Raw genomic sequence first — 26,103 nt, 5'->3', positions numbered from 1 at the left:
AGAGATGGAAATAGAGAGACTCAGACAGACAGACGGACGGACGGACGGACGGACGGACGCTGAGAGAGGTATTAGAGAGGGAGAGGGGAGGGGAGGGGGGGGGGGGGGGGGGGCGGCGGACGGACTGTAGGTCGGCTATTTCCGGATATTTTCGTCGCACGATACACAGTGTTGCCATGTCCGCTTATTATAAGCGACTTTGGGCTTGTTTTTCTGTAAAGTTGCTAGTAAATATTGTTGCGGCTTTTTGGGCTCGTTTCCTAATGTTGTTTAAACTAGTGGTTGGTTCTCAAACATTTTCATGTCAAGGACCCACAAATTAATATGTATTTGTCTGCGGACTGAAAATATTTTGTACCAGATTTGTGTTGTTAAAATATTCCACATTTGCTAAATGTATCCAAAAAATCTTCAGAAAATAGCAGATCTACAAGCTCACAATGCGTCGCAACGCGATGTATATATAGGTTTAAAGTGCTCATGTGGCCCATTAAGTTGCTTCTTTTGGGCTTGTTTTCATAGACCTGGTTGCTTACTTCTCTCACACAATTCGGCAACACTGGACGACGCACACACACCGTCGTACGCCGAAGTACACGGGACTCGGCGAGTGACTGAGCGGCGGCGGCGGGGTCTCGTGATGCGTCGGAGGGGCGGGTTGTTCACAGCGGCCAGCCTGAGCCACTGAGGCACACAGAGCACTGTGTTGTTTTGAATTCTGCTAGGAGGCACCGACCCGACCGACTGGAGGAGGAGGGGGTAGAGTAGAGAGTAGAGAGGCAGGGTCCTGTGTGTGTGTGTGTGTGTGTGTGTGTGTGTGTGTGTGTGTGTGAGTGTGAGTGTGTTTGAAGATGGCGGATGTTGAAGGAGGCGAAGAGATTCGGTCGGCCCACCACCCTCACCCCTCACTGGCACCAGCATCATCCCGTAACGGACCCGCCGCGGTTCAGGGCTCGACCGTCGGTGGTGGTACAACCACCGCAGGCCACAATGCGACCACGGTCACGGTGACGTCAGGTCCCCGGGTGGTGAGGATCGTCAAGTCGGAGTCCGGCTACGGATTCAACGTCCGCGGCCAGGTCAGCGAGGGAGGGCAGCTGCGGAGCATCAACGGGGAGCTGTACGCTCCCCTGCAGCACGTCAGCGCCGTGCTGCCCGGCGGGGCGGCCGACAGAGCGGGCATCTCTAAGGGGGACCGGATCCTGGAAGTGTGAGTCTGGTTCGGCATCGGAACGGTTGTTCCATGTTCGTTATTGGGCTAGTTAGTAAAGCTAGCTAGCAGTGTTGCCATGTCCTCTTATTATAAGCGACTTTGGGCTTCTTCGCTGTGAATGTAAAGTTGCTTGTAAATATTGACAGTTGCGGCTTGCGTTTTTTTGTTTGTGTACTTGCTTATTTAGGCTTGTTTCCATTTTTTAAACATTATTATTTAAACCAGTGATTCTCAAATATTTTCATAAATGGTATGTGCCAGTGAGCATTTGTGTTGTTAGAATGTTTCACAAAATATTCCACATTTTATTGCAAGAGTTTTTGAAAATAGCAGATCTACAAGACTATTTGCAAATAGCCAATTTGCTCATGTGGCCTATAGTTTCTTCTTTTGGGCTTGTTTTCCTAGACATGGCTTATTATTTCTCTCGCACAACCTGGCAACACTGTTAGCAACCCTCTCTACCTCTGAACTCGATAGCCATCTTTCTTTTGCTATTTAAATACAAACGTTACGTATTTCTGCTGTGACACAAACAAACTGTGCAGTTAGCATGGAAGCTAATAGCCATATTTGCCAAGTTAGCTACCTGGCTAGCGAACGTCACTACTGTCCCTGGCTGTGGCTAATCAGCTTGCATAAGTTGAGCAACAACGGGCTATGCATGCTGATTAGCTACAGCTAGCTCTGTGTGGCTAACGGCTTGTTTTGCGCAGTGACTGACTGATCTCAGCAGTACTGTGTTGTTGACAGAGAGCACAGCAAGTGAAACGTTGACACAAAGGTATATGAACGCTTGAGAAACACATATTACGATGCGTGTCTGTTGTTTGAATAGTAAATATGGAAGACGGAGGTGCTGCTGTGGTCCATTAGCTGTGTGTGTGTGTGTGTGTGTGTGTGTGTGTGTGTATTCCTTGTGACAAGACGACCTAGGTAGTGCACCTCCTCTATCCAATAGACCAATGGTTCCCAAACTTTTACAGAGCAAGGTCTCCCCTTAACTCTGACAGTGTACAAATGGAACCAAATGGACTGTCAGAGTTACAGACTTGTAATGGTCCAATTGGAACCACCCTAAAGGAACCAAAGAGTCACTGGAATCCACTTTCAGAACCACTGCAATAGACAGACTGTCCCTCGACCCATAGACAAGTATAAACCCTAATGTTATTATGTCAACTCTGAAAGTGTACTAATGGAACTGCACAGGTCCAGTTGGTACAGTCGTGGTTGCTAATGGCTGAAATAATAACACCAAGGATTTTACTGTGTAGTCCTCATGTTGTAGTTGTTGTTGTTGTTGTGCTGTCCATTGTAAATGTTTTAAGGGTGTTGACAGGCATGGCTGGACCCCAGAGACATGGTACAAATGTGTTTTGTGCGTTTGCAAGGACAGCGGCTCATGCCATGAAAAAGCCTATTCTTTATGAAAAACGCATCACAGCACGTAGCAAGATTGAGTTCTTATACTGTATACATATACACACTCGGGGGCAAACGACAATGGAACAGTGCTGATTTGCAGATAGTTTATGTAACTTGAATTGTCAAAGTTCTTTCCACAAAGGGTTCGCTTTTCTCTGGCTTTGAAGTGACAGAAGATGAGAAAAAAAACAAGAAAATAACCCTAATTGTAAAACTTATAGTGATGGAAGGGCCTTGTGTCAGATTAATGGACTGCGATTCAGTGTGAGAAATGGAACAGTCAGAAGGATAAATGTATGAGTGGAAACGGCCACAGGCCAAACTTAGGTTAAAAGGAGGACGGGAGGAGGTAGCAGAGCACACTGACCTTCGCTGGGGAAAGCCAACATGCTGAGGCATCAAAAAGGGTTTATCCTAACCTATGTTTTCTTCATTTTAAGAGCTAAACCCAAGTCGTATGACCTGAGCAGAAGTTTCCATGTGACATATTAACCAGCATTGCTGCTTTTCAAGAGCACAGAAATAGTGCTGAACCCAAGAAACTCGTCAGGTTGGCTAGGCTATTTCACGTGTCAACATAATTGTGACATGTTGAGTTCCTTAGGAAACTGAACTATCTTAGCCTATTCTGTGGCTAACTAGCTAGCCAATGTTATTGCTCACTAATAACAAAAAAAGTAGTAATAACTAATTAAACTTGTTTTTTAAGTGTGTGTGGCGCCTGCATAAAATTGCTTGTTTTCTGGTTCGGCCTGAGAAATGAAAATAACGGGGCTTTTTTGTGCATTAGGCTTGGTGAATGAATTAGGGTAGGCAATTATGCTTATTCTGTGGGGTCTCATTGTTTGTCTCCCTTTAGTTTGTCCTAGCCTAATTCATATTCTACCAACCTCCTTTTTGCCTGAATGGCAACTGTGGCTGTGTTCTGGCAGAAGTCCTTCTCTTTTTTGTTTTGGCTGATAGTGATAGGATGATGATGAGATCAAAGTGGCTGTGAGAATGATACTTTGTCCCTTTTTATCTTCACATTTCTCTTCACCACACATGCACACGTGTACGCGCACACACACACACACACACACACAGTCATTATTTTCACTTTCAGGAGAATGTCCCCAAATCACCCCATCTCCTCCAGATACACATGGTCTTCCTTTCCGTCACTCTCATTTCATTGTTGACTTTCTCTGCCCGTCTCTTCCTACGCCTGTTTGTCTCCACTCCCCCTTTCACATTGGGTATTGCTGATATAAATGAATAAGTAATGATGGAAACATGGCGTATGGCAGAGAGCCCTGCACTCCTTCTCCTCTCCTCTCTCTGCTCCTCTCTGCTCTCCTCCCTCCGTCTGTCACTTTGGTTCTCAGTGGAAGATTAGCAGAGACACCTGATGCTGCTGCCATCTGGCCATGGCAAAGTGAGCTAAGGAGGATACTACTTGTGGCGGCTAGGGATAGGTATCGGTATCTGTCCGAAACTGACCAAAAACAATGGATTGGATATCAGAATCTTTTAAATCCCAGTCCAATATAATCAAAGGCAAATTTTGATTCTTGATTCTAGCCTGATCCTAAATGCTTGTAGCCACAGCCTGAGCAACAGGCTGTAAAGAGAAGTAGCATCATGTGTCATGTGATAACAGTAGGCAGTAGGGACTGAGGTCAGACATGTCTTCTGAATTTTAGGGCGGCAGTTCCTCTTTGATGGCACTTAACCGGGATGCATGCATGATATATTGGATACCAATATATTATTCGGATAAATTGGAAATTGTATTATTCTGAAAATATGAAGATATGGTATATGTGCTTGTACACACTGCAAAAACATCTCATTTGGCCTGACTATATAGATGGCTTATAGCCAGTGGTGTACTGTGGATTTACATCACACTCTTCTTGCGCATACACACGCATGTGAGCGATCGCCGATTGAAATAACCTCTTTAATATGCAGGCCTATTTATTAACCCACTATATATATCGAATGTTATTCTATTTACTTGCATAATGGGGACACATTAGTGTTGTCATATACATTTGCCTAGACGTCACCTCTGTAATTGAATTCATGATCCATTATCCAAACGTTCTCTTTGGACTGCTTCAGAACATTAAAGTCTTAACTATTATCGCTATCACTGAACCAGTTCTTTAATTTGATCTATTTCATTTGTCAAGGAAAGCATTTGATATTGGTTACTGTATTGTTTTGCTCTCAGGTTCTATTTGGAGGCTTTTCAGACATAGGATTTCTGTCCTATTTGTTAGTATAGCTGCAAGGAGGAAGAAGACCTATTTACATTTGAAGAAGTCAGTCAGGAACAAGTAAATGTTTTGCAACTGTTAATTGCAGTTAAACTGCAACATGAACAATAGTGTGAATTTGTTTTAAAATGCAAAAAAAAGAGGTTTAATTATTGGGTATTATCAGCCACAACATGCAGATCATTATCGCTATTGGTTTATAAATTCAATATGGGTGCATGCATGCCTGTTTTACATGAATCCCTAACTGTTGCTTCGCATGCCTGACTGCAGACATGTACTATTACAAACTACCTCTTTATACTGTTTATATTTTTTGATAATGAGGGTTGTCAGCCGTCATGACTGCCATTGCCGGGGAGAGGGTTTTGCCCTGCAGATTTCTTTGCTCTGCAGATTTCTTTGCTCTGATTTGAGCTACGGGCAGAACTTTATCTCAGTCTGACTGCCTGGTACACATCCAGACTATCTCACAAGGCAAGGCTTGACAGGTGAACTTAAACCTAAACGTTTGTTGACTGCACTGGCTGCGTGCTACACAGCCTGGGACTAGCGCTGCCTTAGATGCAGAAGGCCACGAAGGCTGGTCGCATCCGATCACTTGAAGTTCTGGCAGTGAAACTACTTGGACTATTGAATTGCCAGCGGGTACGATATATCCTGTACAAGTTCAAGAATGTGTTTATTTAATAGAAAGATTATATAGTGTGACCACCATTTGATTGCTGGGGCTCGTGTACATGGAGCACATTCTGCATAATGCAACAAAAACACAATTAAAACTTTAAAAGGCCGGACCTGACAAGGATTAGTAGTTACCAAGCTGCAAATGGCTGGCAGAGTAGAGAGAACTTTTAGCAGCTGTAGTCAAAATCTACCAGCATTTGGCTGCTGTTAAACTTCCACACAGTACACACACATCATGCTCTAATGATGCATGTTCATGTTTCCAAAATTACCGTAGCATACATAACATTACAAATCTGTCAATTAAAATCGGAATGGCTTTTTTATGCCCAGAACAAATCCTGTTAGAAAGATCCATCCAAGGCATTGAAGTGTCTCTAGAATGTTACAGGTTGAAAAGGGAAACAAAGATCATCTGTGTGAACATTGTACCATGAAAGTCACATGCTGGCCCCTCTATCTCTCTGTCTTTCTATCTACCGGTATAGTATTATGTACTGTATGTACTATGTATGTACTAAACATCTGTGAGGAAGATACTCACTGTATAATCCCAGTGTCAGCCTCTATCACTCACTTCTCTTTCCTTTTCTCTTAGTAACACATGTATTGTGTACATGTAGTTGCTCACCCTAGTTCAGTAGCGAAGGTATATAGCCTTGTCATCACAACCCCTTTTTGTGAATGTCATCATCGGTTCTCTAGGCTGACAAATATTGAAAGAATGCAGTTAGACACCTCTCAGGGTGGGTTAGCGACAAATCCCAGTTCTGCAACTATTAAGATACTATACTATTATTCAGATAATCATTAGTAGTCAAGTGTGGCGTTGGTCTTTTGAATATCATAGAATAGCTGGTTTAGTGCAGATGATAATATTGTAATAATATATTTTTTGATAGCTGTTTTTATTGACAAATGCATAGGTATTTCAAAAGGATAAAACACAAAACAAAACTCTGCATTGGTCGCTTGTTCTGAATTCTGTCACCTGGGACTGTTGAATGTCTGCTGCTGTGTATGATATGCACTGTTCGGCTGGTCTGGTAATGTGAATTTCCCTAAGAACAAAGCATCGAGTAGGCTATGTATTACGCTTGGTGACAACATCAGAGAGGCCACGATCAAACACTCAACTACTGGAGGCTATTTTTCATTAAAGCTAACTATTGAATGAAACAATAAACTTGTCACCCTCCTCTCCCTCTTTCGTTCCAGTAATGGGGTGAGTGTGGAGGGCGCCACCCATAAGCAGGTGGTTGACCTGATCCGGGCTGGGGAGAGGGAACTGGTCCTGGCTGTGCTGTCTGTGCCTCCCCAGGAGGCTGATGGGCTTGAGGCGGGGGAGGACACCGCCATCCAGCCCAACTACGACTACAGCGACAAGCAGGCCGTACCAATCTCCATCCCCACCTACAAACATGTTGAGCAGCACTCGGAGAGGTTTGTGGTGAGTACCAACTCACTGCCGTTAACGTATTTTTAAGATATAGATATGGGCTAAGAAGGATCAGCTGTCTAACAATGTCCCTATCGTATGTCACCTGTACCGTCCACTGGTCTACTCTAGACACTTCTCTGAAAGAAAAATGAATGTAGATTATCACCCAAGCATTCGCCTGAACCGTGGCGCGATAAGATGGGCAACAACGATTTCTGGGTGATAATTTGTTTATCACATACCCATGGCCTTATTTATTCACAGAGACAACAAGAAAAACGAATTTGATTAACACATGTTAATAGATTAACATTACTGTTAATGAGGCACAGGTGAAAGACATGGTATAGCCCCCCCTGGACTAAATGAGGGCAACCTTACTTTACCTTTTCCAAGGCTGGAGGGAGCTACCATTACCAGCCAAGCTGTCAGTGTTCAAAATCCACCGCTTAACTGCTAATCAGAATAATACAAACACAGAATTTAGTCAATCATTTTTAATATTAATAATGAAGTAAAAATGAGTTCTGACTGTGTGGAGAAACATTTATTTATGCACATAAAGAAATGAAGGGATGTCTATGTCTGGGATTTAAAAATGGTCTACTTGATCTGGGTTTTTTAAATTGATCGACTGAGGCCCTTCTTGATTTCCCAGTATCAAACAGACATGGTTGCCTACCTCTGGTATTGTCCATAGTCCCACTGGGATTCTCCAACACAGTGGGCAAGAGTCGGCTCAGAACACAGTTTGCTGCTGGAGTGTCTCACGTGATTTGTCAGAGGTTGCTATTTTTTTGTGCCTGTTTCTTTCCTTAGCCATGAATGTTTACGGATAACAACTGCCCACTTTATTTGTTAAAAGATTTAATGTAATTTATGAGGTTAAACAGAGTCTGCACAGAGTCTACACAGTACACTCACTGAGTTAAATTAAGGAGTATGTTTTTCTGCAGAAGTGTCCTAAACCCATCCAACTTGCACCAGTATTTACCACTCTTTCCTACCAATCGTTCCACCCCTCTGTCTCTCCGCCTGTGGCCACAGGTGTACAATGTATACATGTCGGGCAGACAGCTGTGCTCCAAGCGCTACCGGGAGTTCGCTATCCTCCACCAGAACCTGAAGAGGGAATTCGCCACCTATAGCTTCCCCAAACTCCCCGGGAAATGGCCCTTCTCCCTGTCAGAACAACAGCTGGACGCTCGGCGCAGAGGTCTGGAAGAGTACCTGGAGAGAGGTGGGCCACGATGCATTTTACATTTTAGACAGTCTGTGGCTTTCGTCTGGTTAATGCACATTGAAGATGAATAGCTGCTAGGAAAATTATTATTTTCTTTTTTGCAATAATAATAATGCAAAAGCAGAAGTATTTGTTTGCTTTTGCTTCCCCCCCCCCCCCATATATTTTCATATTAAAAAAGTGCCATGTATCGATATCGTATCGATGTTGTGAGCCCAATATCGTATCGTGAAATTATAGTGTATCGGCACACCCCTAACGATAAGTAAAATCGATGTGTAGCATCCGCTTTGGGTGATGCATTGCAGCCATTTTGCATCAGAACATTCGCCACACATCAGCTTGAGGTGGAGCGGGAGGGTGTCATTAAGCCATTTACGCTGCGGGATGACTGATTTGGTGGCCAGATTAAAAAAGACAGGCTGGGAACCTCCTACTTTTTGCAATAAGTGCCATGGGATATTCAATGACCAAAATGTGTCATTACCTCATTAGGGTAATACAGCATAATCCTACAGCACTGTGTCCCCATCAATGCACTGGGGCATTGGCATATTTCATTTGGACCAGAGGGAAGACTGCCCCCTACTGGCCCACCAATACCACTTCCAGCAGCAACTTGGTTTTCCTAGGAGGAGGGGATCTGCTATCCCAAGTACAAACCAAGCCCACGCCTGCTTACCTAGCTTCAGTTACTCAGCAGAAGCAGGGTACATGTTGCTATTGGCTGCTCGCTTGGTTGCTATGGCTCTTCACATGATAAAGACAGAAGCACATAAATCACAGTTTGTAGAAGTGAAAGAGCAAGTATGTCACAATCCAAGGGTGGGGAGGGGAATCTTAAAGGGCCACTTCTCCGATTTCTTCGTCCGCCCTAATCCTATCATTCTGTTGTGAGACAGAACAAGTGACAACATGTGACAATCTGACATAAGACTTAACAATGTGTTCTGCGCCCTGAGAACTTTAGGTCAAAGACTGTAGTCCTCCTTACAATAAATCAATAGGACAATAGCGCTTTAACTAGAGCATTGCAGTAGTTACCTGTGGAATGTTCTGTTTCTCTGGATGGAATGCCTTTGCATCTTGTCTGAACTCAGCAGCACAAATCATGAGGACTGCATGTGAACACTGAGAGGATATATTATGACCTTTTGCTCCTCTTGCTTATTACTTTATTGCTTTGCTTTCTCTTATCTGTCTCTCGCCTCTGTCTTTTCTTTCTGTTCTATTTGATTATCTCTTTATCTTTTCTCATGCCTGTCTCTTTTCTAGTTTGTTCGGTGCGGGTGATTGGGGAGAGTGACATCATGCAGGAGTTCCTATCTGAGTCTGATGAGGTAAAAACTACTCACTTGCAACTTTATTTTTTAGGTTTGTGATATTCTCTGTTATACGATTGCCAGAGGAGGTGTAACTGTATATGGATATTGCAGTTATAGTTATTTCTATCATTCTATATTTTTCATGTGCTTGGAAAAGAAGGCAGATAGTCAGAGGGACAGAAATGGGTCACTGATGCTTTGGATTCACTCAGGTCAAATACGCTTTGGAGGTTTCTGCCAAAGTGCAAGTGGGGTTTTCTAGGCCAGATTTTCTGCACAGCAGCAGAATATATTATATAAGGGGTCATCTGAAAGACCTTTCCTCTGGAATTGAAACAAAAAGCAAAAAACTGCAGCCTCTTGCAATTTAGAAATTGCAGTAGTGATTCTTTTTTTCTTTTATCACGTCACACACACACACACACACACACACACACACACACACACACACACACACACACACACACACACTCTCTCTTTCTCGCTCTCCCTTTTTTTCTTTCACAAACAATCACATGCACATCAGACATGCATGCTCTGCAGTAGCTGACTGTGTGTTTTGCCTGGCTATGTAGAACTACAATGGGGTAACAGATGTGGAGTTGCGAATAGCCTTGCCAGACAAGACTACCATCTCTGTCAGAGTCCGCAAGAACAGCACCACTGACCAAGTCTACCAGGTACACCGCTGTTGTTGTTGATGCTTTCAACAGATGTATAAATAAATAACAAAAACATATATTCGAGAGATTCAAAAAATTGTTAATACAAGTTTGATTCATTTTTAAATCCCGAATGAACTTGTCTTAATGTCAATTCATCCCCTCTTTATAACAATTTGTTTACCCTCTTTATCCTTTAGGCTTTAGTGATGAAGGTTGGAATGGACAGCATTATGGCCAGTTACTTTGCCCTCTTTGAAGTCATCAACCACTCCTTCGGTAAGAACTCTATATGTTATGTGTTTTACATATAATATCATCGTATATGTATAGCCTTGTGAGACCAGATGTATGGCTATGTTACTACATGACTACATTACTACTTGACGAGGCTACACCTCAGCATGTAGTGATATATTTCCTATAGCAAGCTTCCTGCGCTTAATTTGTTGGTTGTTGGATGCAGACTTCCTATGACTGGTAATATCTCTATTGAGCCTGGTGTCAAATTACCCATTCCATTAGAGAATAAAGGCAGATAATGGTTACAGTATACGGCATGGGAGTCCATTACTATCAATCTCATCACCCCTAGGGATGGGTACTGAGAACTGGTGCCTGTTCCTGATTGGTCAGACACAAAATACCAATACGCTCCTGGACAAATGGTGCTGCTCTCTGTATTTGTCAAATTTACTTTAATTAATTCTACAAGCATTTCCCACACATAGGCAGTGCCAGGGCGGGCTGCACAAGTATATTATTGGCCAGCAAGGTATATTTTTGGAAACTCCTTTTTACCACTTTAATATTGTTTTGTACCCGTCTGAGAAAACTGAATGGCATTAGTTATCAATTAGCTAGCAGTTAATGTACCCTAGCTCTACCCCTTCGATCTCTAATACACAGCAGCCTACACCAGTGGTTCTCAACCTGTGGATCGGGACCCCCAGACCCCCCAGAGGCCCCACATGATTTTGAACAAGACTTTTAAGACCTTTTTGATACCTCAAAAGAAAAAGATCATTACTGCATAAAAAGTAATCAACAAACTATACTACAAAAACTGGTTAAACATTGGCCAACATTGGCGCAGTCGGTAGCGCTGTCGCCTCACAGCTAGAAGGTCATGGGTTCAATTCCCGCCGGGGACGCTTTGGGCGCTGGGGGCGTGTCTCCTCCTCCGCGTCATCAGCGCCCATACCCTAGGTGGGGTTGGCGAAAGGGCCCACTCTGTGTGGAGTTTGCATGTTCTCCCCGTGTCTCTCAGTGTAGTTGATACCCTCACAAAAACATGTAGTAATCCTGGTCACTAAACTCCTCCCCCATGACAGCCGGGGCGCCTGATGGAGGGGAAGGGAACTGGTTGGAATAACGTGGTCCTTCCACGCGCTACGTCCAGCCAGGGAAACTCCCTCCTGTCAGGTGACAAGAAGGTCAGTTGGCTCTCATGCATTGAAGGAGGCATGAGCTCGGCCCTGGCCTCCCTAGGCTGGTGAGGGGAGTGTAGTGCCCAGGATCACTTAGAAAATTGGCACCGGGTGAAAAATAAGGGTTACAAAATCGTGGGATTAAAAAAAAAAAAAAAAAAACATTGGCCAAATTGTCAAATAATATAAAAAAGAGGCAAACATTTTGAAAATAGCCGATCTACAAGCTCACGACGCCTCGCGAGCCGTTTGTGAGCTTGTAGATCTGCTATTTTCACAATATTTATCTGTGGTACCGAGTCAAACTAAATGTAATGCCTCAACTCTTACATACCAAATGCTTATCAGAGTAGGGGGGTTATATGATTATTTTGGGGGTTCTAGGCCTGAAGAGGTTGAGAACCCTTAGCCTACACAGTATGATGTTAGAACTCTCCCGTCCCTGTTCACAGTACACACAGTAACCTACACAGTTTTACATTAGAAGATGTGGAATTGTTGCAAGTAGAGCTTTCTCCTTCTCTACTCATTGTGTAGTAATTATTCTCTGACCTTGGTAGTAGCTTTGAATTCCACAAAAGAATGATGTTGCAACTATGTCGAGTTTAGCAGTGGCTAAACATGTTTATAGTCTAGAGATCTCATGACCCCAAATGGACATTGACAATGCCATGTAATGACATTACATGGCATTGTAATGCTAGTTGATAGCCTACAGTAGATCCCATAGCCCAAAGAGATGGTTGTGGTGTAAAACTGATGTTTGGTTGTCAAGCAATGGCTGAGGTGTATCAGAGTTGTAGGTCTTGATGCAGTTACAGTATGGTTGAATTGGTCTTATTGACTGTAGCTCAATTGACTACAGTGATATTTGGAGATTGCATGGATTAATTATTTCACACAGCAAAAAAGTGATCACATCATCTCATTAAATTATGTTTGCTTCTGAGAAGCTCAAGCATTGATATCTTGTATAAGTTTATTTTATTGATGGTAAGGAACCAGCAACAAGGCACACTACCAGACCATTATCTATACCATAACCAAAGTAGTAATCAAAGAACTGTGTGAATTACTTCATGACATGTCTGTTTTTTTCACCAAATTATGTGGAGATGTAATGTTAGATACTGATAAAAAAGTATTGATTGTGGTATCGGTATCAATAAAATGCTGATGATTCCCACCCCTAGCTACTCTTCATGGCTTATCTATCTTACAGTGCGGAAGCTGGCACCCAACGAGTTCCCCCACAAGCTGTACGTGCAGAACTACACATCGGCGGTCCCGGGGACCTGCCTGGCTCTCCGCAAGTGGCTGTTCAGCTCCCAGGAGGAGGAGCTGCTCAGGGACAACCCCCTGGCCCTGCACTACTGCTTCCATCAGGTATTTACTGTAGTTGTTAGTAGTAGTAGTAGGGTAGGGGAGACCGTTGTTAGTCCCGGGGGGTAATTCAGTTACAGCTTTCTCCAGCTGATGGCTGCTCAGAGTGTCGTGATGAGCGCTTGGGGGGAGCTGTTACGGTTGTGTTTTTTGACGTGAGACATTTGACATGGGTAGGCCGGGAGGCGAACTGGTGGCCTTCTGATTACCAGACACTCTCTCTACCCACTAAGCTACAGCTGCCCCAAACAAGTAGTATTACACTGTGAAATTGTGAGTGTTAATTTAATTCGGACTGTACACTGTACAAATGTAACCAAATGGACCCACATTTGGTTACATTTGTACACTGAGTTACAATTGGATAAACACATTGTAACTCATTTGTACACTGAGTTACAATTGGATAAATGAACACTGAGTATTTTTTATTTTTTGTAGCAGGGCCATACATAAGTGAGGTGCATGTGTGTAAAAGCTTTTATTGGGGGGTGGGGGGTTCTTGAGCCTTTATTTGACAGGTACAGTGTAGAGAGGCAGGAAACACAGAGATGGAGTTGGGGAGTCACTGACATGCAGCAAATGGTCTGGCCGGCCAGGAATCAAAAAGGGGACTTGCTGTCAGGCAATAGAGCCCATGTGGTACTGCTTCTAGTAGTTGTAGGATGGGTAAATGCAGAGGACAAATTTAACGTATGTGCCAATATACAGTGACACAAAAAAAAACACCCCAAGGAGTGGGGACTATTCTATTCTATAGATAGAATAGTGCTGATACTCGTATCAGATTATCAGGCTGATACTGTACTTGATTAAATCAAATAATGAGTTTTACCTGATACCAAAATCCATCACCAGGGAACTATGTGTAAAAACATTCACATCATGTGTAAACATGTGAATGTTTGAATGATAACAAATATCTAGTGAAGATGAAATAGCTTCAGCCAGCACTTGCATCACATGCTGTCCCTCAATCTCTCTCTCCCTCTCTCTGTCTTCTTCTCTCCGTCTAGGCGTTGGATGATGTGAAGAAGGGATTCATAAAAACGGAGGACAAGTCCTACCAGCTGCAGAAGCTGGCAGAGCAACGCAAGATGGCCACGGTCAGTCCCTACAGAACAGTCTTTGTTCAGGGAGGGGGATTGGGATGATGGCGCTGTCTAGTTCCCTCCTTCCCTACCACTGCTATCTACCTTCTAACCAGGACTGCAACTATCCATTATTTTCTTAACGATTATCCTACACATTACTTTTCCAATGAATCGAATCATTTTTACGTTTTTTTTTGTATTTTTGTATTTTTTATATATCAATGAATCAACCTGAAAAAAAGAACAACATTCTAATTAGTTTCTTTTTTTTTAAGGCCACTTAAGCCATATTTATACTTGGTTGTACAACAGCATTACGTGAAAATAGCCAATCTGCAAGCTTCACGAATCACAACATGCCACGATTTGTTATGTGCTTGTAGAGTAGATATGCTATTTCCGCAATTTTTGAAATAACATTTCCTCCCAAAATGGATTGTTAAAAATAGCCACAGGGGATTCACAGGCACACACTCATGATTCAGAGTGAAGATGCATTGCAAAATAAAGGCAGTGAGATTACTGTTATGTAATTGAAATGACGTGTGTGTTGTCAGTACCTGAGCCTGTTGCGGTCGTGCGAGGGCTACAATGAGGTGATGTTCCCCCACTGCTCATGTGACTCGCGGAGGAAGGGCCATGTTATCACCGCCATCAGCATCCACCACTTCAAACTGCACGCCTGCACCGAGGACGGCACACTGGAGGTGTGTGTGTGTGTGTGTGTGCGTGAGATAGACCAGGAGAGAATATGAAAATTTACATGTGATTTCAATTTGGGATTGAGCGAGTGTGTTGACCGAAGAATGTAATGCACGCATGTTTGAATAATGTGTGTGTCTGCATTAATGCATGTGTGAGATATAAAATGTAAGGCTGGGCAGTTAACCGAAGTAGCTGTCGAGAAGCAGTTTATATTTATTTACAGAGTATATACATTTATTTCTTACATACCATCGAATTGACACGAAATAATCAAGGCAAAAGTTTTAAATAATTGTGATGATTGATTTGAAGTCATATCGGCCAGCCCTAAATGCATGTATGTATGTATTGATCTATGTATTGTGTATACAGACATTCATATCAGAAGGTTTTGCACCAGGAACCTTTGCTGTTTTTCTCTGTGCCAGACAGTATGAACTGGCAGATGTACAGGACGCTCAGTTACGTTTCCTGTGTGACTCGTTGTTGTTGCCTTGGTGTTTATTGTATCTTGACTGCGTGCATTCTTTCCTTAACGACTATCTTCTAACCCTCAGAACCAGGTGATAGCGTTTGAGTGGGGAGAGATGCAGCGTTGGGACACAGACGAGGAGGGCATGGCCTTCTGCTTTGAATACACCAGAGGAGAGAAGAAACCCCGCTGGGTTAAGATCTTCACTCCATATGTAAGTCTGAGCACATCTCCTCCAGTCAAAACAACACACATCATCTCATAAATAAGTATGGATATATACACATATACTGTAATATGTGTGTGTACTGTATGTTTGTAAATCTCTGTCAAGTGTTTGTATATGCCTTAGTTTCTCAAATGACTAGATTGAAAATTTGTGTAACATTTTCAGATACAATATGCAGTGTTGCCATTTGCCAAGTAATGTGCAGCGTTTGTTTTAAGTTGCATTGAGTATTAGCTGGGTGGGGGTTTCACAGCATTGGGACATTGCAGATAGTCCAGGGGAGGTTATCTGTCACAGTCAAGTGTACTTTGTCAACTTTCAATTCATTTCCTGTGATTGTCTTAACCTCCTGGCCCTCTCTGAGTCTCTCTGAGTCGTGTTCCAAGGCTAACTCAACCCGCTTGACATGGGAGCAAAAACTGCAAGATTCTTACTTAGTGAAGTCAACATAAGACTGTTTACTATAAAAACAGTCTTTTTGAGGGGATAGAAGTTAACAGAATTAGCATCAGTTACTGTGTTTGTTGGTGGGTGGGTGGTTGTCCTATATTGAAGTCATTGTTCTGTCTCTTGCCCCCAGTTTAACTACATGCACGAGTGCTTCGAGCGGGTCTTTTGTGAACTGAAGTGGAGGAAACAGGTAGAGACCACACCTTTCCTTTTTCCACTCACGCCAAGGCTGAAACGCTAAACTTAGTTCAGACATTTGGGCGTTGCGGACATGATAAAGCTCAAACATTTTCTGTGTATTTATCAAATGGATGGGTGGGGGAAGCTTGTCCGATTTTTTGCCAACTATTAATTTGTCCTCATTCTGTCTTATGTCAGGTTGAAGAGGAGGCATCTGACAAAGACAACAAGAACTGCAGTAACAATGGTGAGAGGACAATAACTAATGCTTGGGATATACTTCATAAAATAATGTCAGTAATAAATAAATAGAAATAAACTATATATATTACTATATATTACTATGAGAAAATTATCTACTAGACCTAGTCAAACATTAACTTGTGACTCAGTGTGAAAGGGCAAAGGAGCAGAACATACTATAAAATCCTCAGTGTTCATTTAACTCTGAGCGTGTGCAAATGGAACCAAATGCTCCATTTGAGTTAAATGAACACTCAGGATTTGACTGTGCAGTTGTAAAAGTACACTGTTTTGCATTTTTATTAAACAGAGGTATCAGGGACATAAAGCATGCACTACTTCCCATGTCAGCTGCACATTGTTTCTTTAAAGCAGCCTTGTCCTGTAAAAAAGGCTGCATTCATAGTGGGGCTGTTTTTCCACATAGCCTTTAGCCTGATTTATCCTATATATTAAAATTGGCTTAAGGGAGGACTGGCCAGCTGGCCGGCGGACCTCTGTCGTCACGCTCATGTCACTATGACTGTCCGACTGCAGCTACGCTCAAATATGGTATGTTGACTAACCTCAATGTGACGTCATGGCATCAGGTACAAACGTCAGCTCCATATATGGGCACAAAAGGGGGCATAAAGGGGACAAGGACTGACAGATACAGAGATCTCCATATATGGGCACAAAAGGGACACAGACAGACGGGTACAACAGGTACTCTGACAAAGCCCCCGACACTATGACTCTGACATATTGGTCGGATCGGCAGTGTGACATAGGTGTGAGAGGGCCCTATGGTACTTTGAAAAAAAGTATGCTTTGCGCTGCAACGTGTTGTGAGCTTGTAGATTAGCTATTTTCGGTGCACGACACTGGTGTGCAAAGAAGTATTGATCATGCCTTTCTTTGCCCCCCGGGGCCCCAAAATGTAACAATGTGCAAATTTGTGATTAAATGACAGGGACAGAAATGGAAGTACCTTTGTTTGACATTTCATCTTCAGACTCGCAGTATACTAAAGTGTAATGGGAGTTACAGTAATTGTCTCCCATGGTCCACAGTGATGGTATCACTCAGAACTGTCATTATCAACCTTTTTAATTTCAAGTACCCCAGGTTTGATATGTGTTGTTAGATCACGGACCCCCATTTGATACGATTTCTATCTCTGGGACCCCAATCTACACTGTAAAATCTTCATTGGTAATTTAACTTGGAGAATGTAAGGATCCATTTGGTTCCTAACTATCAATCATTTAACTGAAAACCCCTCAATGATCCCTGGGGGTCTGGTGGGGTCCAGACCCCACATTGAAACCAGTGTCTCAGAAGACATAAACAGGTGTAGTGTACCTGTATTTGCAGAAGATAGATAGATACCTTTATTATCCCGCGGGGGAATTCAGTCGCCTAGAGGCGGCGCAGTAGTTAAGGTTACTGAGTTACAGGTAAAGAGTAAGGAAAATAAAAAGTACTGTTGTGTATAGCAATACAAGGCAAAAAGAAAAAGAAGCATCAACACTACAGAGCAACGGTATACAGAAGTAAAACCTCTACAACTGTCCTGCACTATGCAGGAAGACAACAGTGTCTCGCCGTGTCCCGTCCTGCGCTGCACAGGAAAAGCAACAACACAGGTTACAGTGTCTTACAGTGTCTCACCGTATCCCGTCATAAGACAAATAAAGTGTCCATTACAATCAGTGCCTCATAAGTGTCTCACCGTATCCTGTCATAAAAACAAATAAAGTGTCCATTACAATCAGTGCTTCATAAGTGTCTCACCGTATCTCGAAAGAGTCGAAACAACAGTAACAGACAAAAGTGCTGTGCAGGTGTGATCGAGACCACCTCCGCTAGGCAGTTGATACTTTCAGTGAATAGCCTTGGGAGTCATAGAAACCGCAAAGATCATCCCAGAGAGATAATGAGCAAAAGGCACTTGAATTGCGAAGGACGAAGACGGCAGACAGGCATATACAGATAGAAGCAAAGGCAAGGACCTCGGCGTACTTCAGTGACAATGGATAGAATAATTTGTCTTGGTGTCTTGGTGCAACTTTCATCAGTTTGTAGTGCACTTAGTGCATATATCATATCAATGCATAACATGCTTCTAAAGATACACTATATGTTTAGTATGTACAGTTCAAAGGGATAGTGCAAGATACATTATTGATGGGACATCACAAATAAGGCGAGGACAGGGGCCTTGATTAAATGTACAGAACTTTGTCTCAGTGACTTTGGTGCAGAGACATGTTGACAACATGGAGCATGTCATAGTACATACTATACATGTCATCCTATATAATAGAATCAGACAGCTTGGAGACTTGCTTTTCAAACTCATTGGGGCTTTTTCATGAGCAACGAGGAAGATATTCAGGATGTGTTTTCACTCACCGAAGTCGTCTCTCTGTGTTCCAGAATATCAGCAGCCTCTTTTGGAGACTCAACAGAAGGGATGGCGCCACCTAGGGGGTGAGATTGCCACATCCTAATAGAACAAAACCAACCTTCCGGTCAACATCCCAACTACAATTGGTCCACTCATGCCATCACAGCCACAACAGAGAGCGCCCATCGACAAATCACGGAACATAGACTGCCTGACTGACTGAAGTGATTCATGACCCCACTCCCCCTCCCCCAAAAAACCTGGAAGCGATCAATTTGAAAAGAAATTAAACACAGTAATACACCAAAATCCAGGGAATACACAGCAAAGCAATGAAGGAAAGGAAACATTCATGTCATTAACTCGATGTCCATTGCTTATCTACAATTGGCCAGTGGTCAAAGTCAGGGCATCGCCATTTTGGACAAAAGAAAGGAGCATCTCGACGACGCGACTTGCTGATGCAAAATGCCACCTGGCGACGACGCCCACTCCCATTGTGTTTGTGACAGCAAGGTGTGTAAACAAGGATCTGCTCTGGCCAATCACTTCAACCTACCTCCAACTCTACTGAACTCAGACGGATGTTGGAGAGGACTGGGGACAGAGGAAAGCAGTGGGGGATACAAGAAAGGGGGATTACACTATTTTCAGCGATATGGAGAGAAGCGTAAGCATTATTTACACTAATGCTGGACATTAAGAGGAAAGTTCTGTTTTCTGTTTATGGGTATATACGTGACGTCATGCTGTTCTTGTCACAAAGCATTAAGGCAACGTAGGCATGTCGAACTTTCTGGAAAAGCATAAAGGGGTATAAGGGAGGGGAAATGACATTAGTCACTAATGCTGGTACATGATAGCTACTTACTGGTAGGTTGCTCTACAAGTCACTGGCAGGTTCCCAACCGTCACTCGCAGGTGGCATTCTATTGTAAAAAATCTAGCTGGCTTCAGGCAATGGAAATAGAGGCTGACATGGATGTACCAGCCCACACTGGCCAGTGGCCCAGAAAAGGTTTCTTTACCACCCTGTTAATAATTATTGCTACGCTTAAGAAATCTGCTTATGATTACTTAGAGATTAATATAAGAGCTATGATAATTTCCTTGATCTCACGGAACGAAACGCTAACTGAATTCTTGCTCCATTCGCTCTCCCATCTTTTCACCTTTTCTCGCTAATCTCACATGCGCCTGTTCAGAATGATGTCTGTTGGCAGTCCACCGCTAACAGCTTGGACATTTATACGCCCCTTTGTAAGTGTTTTATTGTGGTGATTCAGCAGAACTCTGAAGCCGAGAGGAAATGGTGTTCGTCATTGAGACACAGTCTTCCGTCAGAGCAAAGGGGGTGGGGGTGGTTTCTAAAGGAAAGGTCATCGCGTTAGAAACCAAATCTTAGTGGAAAGCTACACATTATATGTCAGAGTTTGACAGATGGGGGTAAGAGATTTTATTAAAGTATGCTGAGCTGCAGTTCCCAGAGTGGACATAAGAGTGCAGTAGAGTGTAAGAGAAGCTTGTGTGTCAGTATTGAGCAGCTGAAAGGAGGGGCTGCTTTGGGATGCTTCTCGGAGAGTGCTCCCTTTGGCTGTGTAACTCACTCAACCAAGCATCACTCCTCTACAGTTTGTCTGTTAACCCTGTAAAGCAATGGTTGCCGAAAATACCTGATTTTCAGCGAGTTATACGCCTGTAAAGCATTGGTTGCCGGCGAGTGATACGGTCTTGAGACAAAGTACAAATTAGGCTTCATGGTGACAGATTGTGCACGACACGTGTGTTTATTGTTGACAGTGGAGAGTACTGTAAGTGATCCTGTAACCACGGCCAACATCAAGTGACAGTCTGTTGTCCCTCACTGCACTTAAGGCTTTCAGTATTAGGTGTGTGTGTGTGTGTGTGTGTGTGTGTGTGTGTGTGTGTGTGTGTGTGTGTGTGTGTGTGTGTGTGTGTGTGTGTGTGTGTGTGTGTGTGTGTGTGTGTGTGTGTGTGTGTGTGTGAGAGAGAGATTGTGACATTGTGTTAATAACTTGATAGCAGGGCCAGGGTTGTGATTACACAGATATTTTTATTTTATTTTGTGCAATAGATTTCTCCATCAGATTTTAGGTTTTGTTGTTTTATTTTCAATGACGTTTTTTATCTTCAGTTAAGGTTTTAGTATTTTGTTTGGTTACGCTTACAGGTTTGGTCTTGGTTGTACAGATTTCTGTAGACCTACTTTTGGATTGACATGTCTTTAGGTAGACATTAGTGGATGTAAATGGTTTAATTGATTCAAAACTTATTTAGTAGAATACTTGTTAAACACAAAGCACCATTTAATTTAGTTGATCTTGCCTTGAGCTTGCCTCTTAACATTATGCATAAACTCCAAAACACCAAATCAACATAGAAGATTCATGTTTTATTTATATCTATTGGAGCTTGATTGGCAGGCCATAGACCCCAGGTGCAGCTCCTGTTAATCGTGTAAGGTTTGTGGCCTGACGGGCTCTGTGTGTGTCCATAATGCTCCAAGAGGAGAGATGCAGCACAGCAGACAACCAGAAGCAAAGAGCTTGATGTCCTTGTCTGCCACAGTCTGCCAATGGGCTGCGAGGGAAAATGAGACAATAATCATGAATCATATACCGTTGGAATATTTAGCGAAGGAGAATATTTTCTTTGTACCGTTTGTTTTTTGTTCCTCACAAACATGCCTCAACTCAACACTCAAGGATGTTATATTAGTGACATGGTAATTCTCATAAAACTGAAACGGCAGCATCCTACAATTTGACTACTGCTTAACCATTCTTGAGCAGTCATTTAGCGAGTAAACTTAACATCTTAAACCCTATATTCTTTGTTGATCAGGGTCCCCCAGGGGTCTATACTTGTGAGTTTGTTGACTTTGATACACATGGACATGTGGCTGTGGTCTACAGGCTGGAAGATGCTTTGGCTAACCTTGCAGACATGAATACTCCAACAGCTATAGCAAGGCTTGTCGTCATAAGATGTGTCCCTCATTGGGTGTAGAACTTGACTGGCTGAAAAAAGGCTTTGTAACACATGGATCGCTTGTGTGCAGCCAGTCTTGCCTTTAGAGCCAGGAAGCTGTGGTTTATCTCAGTCGTCTCCACTAGGGTGGCCCAGTCATTCATTCCCTGCCAGGTAACCAGAGAACTTTCTGTGTAATCTAATTACAATAGCATGAGTTCTGCTATGACTTGGTACAATATACTGTATAGGCTTTATTGTGGGAACAAGTTGACACTGCATAGAACACCATCACATAGAAGATGCTCGTATTTCCTCATACGTCATAGAAGCCCTCTCATGGAGAATGTCATCTCCAGGCCAGGGAAATGCAGGATCTGCAAATCTCTCAATACTTTGCATTTATTCTGACAGTGATTGAAAACAATCCTAACCTTAAAGACAACCTGACAACTCGGTGATTGAAAACAATCCTAACCTTAAGACAAACTGACAACTCGCTGATTGAAAACAGTCCTAACCTTAAAGACAAACTGACAACTCTTTTACCTGTTTTACTCTTTTATTTACTTGGCATTTGAGTTAATGAGTAAGTAAATGGTAAATGGTAAATGGTGCATTTATATAGCGCTTCTATCCGAAGCGCTTTACATTGATAGTGCCATTAACCCATTCACACACACATTCATACACCGATGGCGGAGGAAACCATGCAAGGCACCAACCTGCTCATCGGGAGCAATTAGGGGTTCAGCATCTTGCTCAAGGACACTTCGACACTAACTCTAGGGGAGCGCCCCAGCCCGGGATCGAACTGGGAACCTTGCGGTTTTCCAGCTCACACTACCCGGCCACTCTACCCCTGAGCCACTGCCGCCCCGACAATACAAATTTATTGAAATGTGTATTACAACATTGACAAAATATAACTTCCAAACTGTACAGATAAAAACATTTAAAATGCAATGAAGCACCCTTTTTGGTTAAAAACGTTACTGAATAAAACTCCAATAAACTTCTAGTTCACCCAAAAATACTTATTTTCTATCAATTACAGACCCCATGAAGCCTTGAATTATGGAGATTCACTCCATCACATTCCTGAGCCAATAATTTGATGACCGGCAGAGTAGGAGGGAGACTGTGCCGGTCATCAAATTGGCTCAGGAATGCGACACACTTTAAAAAATCTCCCTTAATTCAAGGCTCCATGGAGCGTGCAATTGACAGAAATCTTTCCTGGGTGAACTACTCCTGTAACAGTCCAAATATTCCCAACAAACAGACCCCTCTGTCCTCAGCACCACATTCTGTCTGTCACAGGCACCTTAGATTAGATAGTTACTGAATAACTAATAACTAACTAAAACTCCAATAAACGTCTACATTTAAGACAAGAGTCCAAATATTGGTAGCAGCTGGAGCTGTGCATTTCAATTTAAGGCGGATATGGATGGATATTTCTTCTTCCACATAGAAGACAACTGGCACATTGTCCTCAGTGGTACAACCATGGCTAAGTTTAGTTTCTGTTCATCTATAATATAAACCTACCAGCTAGGTTTTAACTTTGAACAACCTTGCTCTGTCTTGGCTAGTATGTATGTGTTTATGTACGTGCGTTAGGGTGGCGTGTGCGTTTCTCTGATGAGGTATTAGAGCTGAATTGGACATGTCAGATGAGCTGTCATTGTGAGGGCCAGGAGATGAACAGATGAGGCTGTGTGTGTGACAGCAGAGGGACAGATGGAGATAAACGCATTTAGACGTGGAACACCTATACGTTGTTATACCTTTCAAGCCGGGAAAACCTCTGTGTGTAGTTGTTGCTACAGTATATAGCATTTTTTTATAACAATTTGGTTTTTTTTCCAAAAAACATAAGTCAGGATTCAGAAGGCATTTTTAGAATCAGCCTCAGGTCTAAACGGGTCAATGGGAGACATTAACTTTTCTCTAACTCACATTGCGCCCCCACCTTCAGCTCTGTTAGCATGACACACACACCTTCATCCAGTGTTTCTACATAGGCCTGGAAAGTAGGAAGCCGTATTTGGACTATTCTGAGCCTATAAAACTATGGCTGAAACACCAAAGAACACAATTGTATAGATATACCACCACAATACACTCTTTCTGCCCAGTCAAACGTATTCCATGAGTAAGTCAAAACTATTTTCAACTCTAAAACCAATAAGCACAAACAATTACCAAAAGAAATGATGTCATGTTACAAGACCCCTCCTAGCTCCAAGAATGTTTTCCTTCCGTTTCCTGTTTGTTGCTAGACTTGCTCTCCTGCTATCTTACCATGTAAGGCTAAGTCTAAAAACCGAGGACTGGTTAAGTAGAGAATGTTTCTAATGGGGAATGTATCGGTTCCCTAATTTTCCCTCCATACTTGCGTGTCTTGTCTCCCTTCCGGTGGCTAAGCGGATTTGTATCTACCAAGTATAATAGATCACAATATTTTGCTATTCCTTGCATGGCCGTGCAATGATTGTCTCCCCCAAGGAGAGGCCTCAGGCAACGACGTAGAGGGACAGAACTACAGTGTAGCAGCAAATCGCCCGTTCTCTGACACCAACAAGACAGCTGCATCAAGAAAGAAGTGCTGTGTGGACGTGCAGGGGTAGAGCTTCCTGCAGATTCTGACAGGCAAAGTAATAGCCAATTTAGAGATAGATGACAAGATAAGAATGGGAGGTGTTCGACCATTAAGTGTTTTTTTTTTGTGAGTCATAAAAGGAGAGGTGGTGGCAGACACGGCGTGTGTGTACGTACGACGTATGTGTTGGCATGGCAATGTTCTGCTCCTCCTCTCCAGGTTGGTCTCCCATTATCATGGGGGGGGTGTGTGTGGTTGCCGTGGCAGCAGCACAACATCTGCTGAGCGTGCTCAACCTGGCCTCGGTTACCAACTCATCGGCTGACTGACGACTGACTCACTCCCTTCCTATAATGTATTCAGAGCAAGTGCTCCCTTCATATTCTTGATGTCTGTTTTCTGTCCCTGTGGCTCTGCGTCTCTGTGAATAAGCATCACACAGCTTGTCTTCATGCATCTCCTGACTGCCGCAGGTGCCGGCTCGCGAGCTGGCTTTCACTCATTTGAAAACGCTCCGCACTGGCAGGTGGGTATCCTGCGGCAGGTGTATTTTTTACTGTCAGCGGTGGACTGTTGCAGCTATTGCTGAGGTTATTGTCATAGTAACTGGTGCCGGAGCAGACCCTGAGAGGGTTAAAAACTAAAAAGGAAAAAGCACGCTGTTGTATGGCGCCCCCCCTGTACCCCATTTTGTTCAATGTGCTACGCCGCTGCCCACCTGCGCTTAACATTGAAATGTCCTTATTGTCAACTAAGATCGTAAGCAAATTATGTTGTTTTCCGAACAAGAATGTACTTTAAACCCCACCACCCACCAGCGTGTCAAGTGACATTTACAAGACCACTCAGCCAGTCTTGTTTTCGTATGAGTGCAGCTTGACACTGTTCCTTGGGTCAGCCACCACATTACTCTTGGAAACAATGCTTTTGTGTAGGTTTATATGTTCGTCACCCTCTTGAACCCAGCTTCAAGGGCATTCGCTGCAGGCTTTCCCGTTGGAGCTGAGGCGCAATACACGACTAACATGGAGGATGGATGTAAGTGCTGTTTTATAAGTGTTAGCCTTTGTGTAGATATGATTAATTTCTGTATGTTACGTTTCAGACCAGCAGGGCTTTTTCACCGCAAGTAGGCAGTGGCATTATATATATATATTAAAAAAATGACTTAAGCCTTGTTTGTCCTTGTCTTCAGCATAACTTGTAAATTATTGTTTAAAAATGAATATATGCTTTGGATAAAATGCACTCTTTGTTTCTCTCTCTGACTGACTTTAACTTAATTTATTTGAGCAAAAATGATTTTAAAAATAAAATAGGGGGAAATCTTATTGTAGTGTCCTAGGGTCACTGTCGATCATTAAGTTTGTGTCTGAGTAAAACGGTTCTACAGGGGAGGAAGAGCTACAGTAACTACACATCTAAAAGTCAAGCTTTGTAAAAAACAAAACAAAAAAAAAGAGCAGTGTTGCATTTACTCATCAGTCTCAAGACATGAATTAACACCTGATACTGAACTACAAAATGGAGAGTTTTATATCTAAAAGAATAAATGAAGGTTTACTAACCAATGTAAGAAAAGAAAAAAATACAACCAAAAAAAAAAGGTTTGGAAATGTCATGTAGAGTAATAAATTGTAACATTATTTTAAATAAA

At 42.7% G+C, this 26,103-nt stretch overlaps 1 protein-coding gene across 2 annotated transcripts; it reads left to right on the top strand.

Moving 5' to 3' along the window:
- Positions 1–591: 591 nt before the first annotated feature.
- Positions 592–25,712, top strand: snx27a (sorting nexin 27a). 2 transcript variants are annotated; one of them, XM_084079586.1, is made up of 14 exons: positions 592–819; positions 852–1,210; positions 6,814–7,045; positions 8,084–8,276; positions 9,555–9,619; positions 10,180–10,284; positions 10,467–10,545; positions 12,919–13,082; positions 14,096–14,185; positions 14,731–14,880; positions 15,436–15,564; positions 16,160–16,219; positions 16,408–16,456; positions 18,877–25,712. In XM_084079586.1, exons 2-14 carry the CDS (start codon positions 852–854, stop codon positions 18,948–18,950), a joined length of 1,749 nt encoding a protein of 582 aa, XP_083935712.1. In that variant the 5' UTR covers positions 592–819; the 3' UTR covers positions 18,951–25,712. The 2 variants fall into 2 exon arrangements, with proteins under 2 accessions (XP_083935712.1, XP_083935711.1); XM_084079585.1 differs by having other exon boundaries at positions 593–1,210.
- Positions 25,713–26,103: the final 391 nt, after the last annotated feature.

This window comes from Gymnoscopelus microlampas, assembly GCF_963454915.1.
Source record: "Gymnoscopelus microlampas genome assembly, chromosome: 15".
Taxonomy (NCBI): Eukaryota; Metazoa; Chordata; class Actinopteri; order Myctophiformes; family Myctophidae; genus Gymnoscopelus; species Gymnoscopelus microlampas.
Note: the sequence above shows the minus strand (reverse complement) of the source record. Positions and strands in the feature narration are given on the sequence as shown.

Bases quoted from the DNA above. Each gene is read 5' to 3' on its own strand.
- snx27a (XM_084079586.1), top strand. From the start codon at position 852: ATGGCGGATGTTGAAGGAGGCGAAGAGATTCGGTCGGCCCACCACCCT. The intron at 14,186-14,730 runs GTCAGTCCCTAC...GTGTGTTGTCAG, and splicing joins AGCAACGCAAGATGGCCACG to TACCTGAGCCTGTTGCGGTC. The intron at 16,220-16,407 runs GTAGAGACCACA...GTCTTATGTCAG, and splicing joins AACTGAAGTGGAGGAAACAG to GTTGAAGAGGAGGCATCTGA.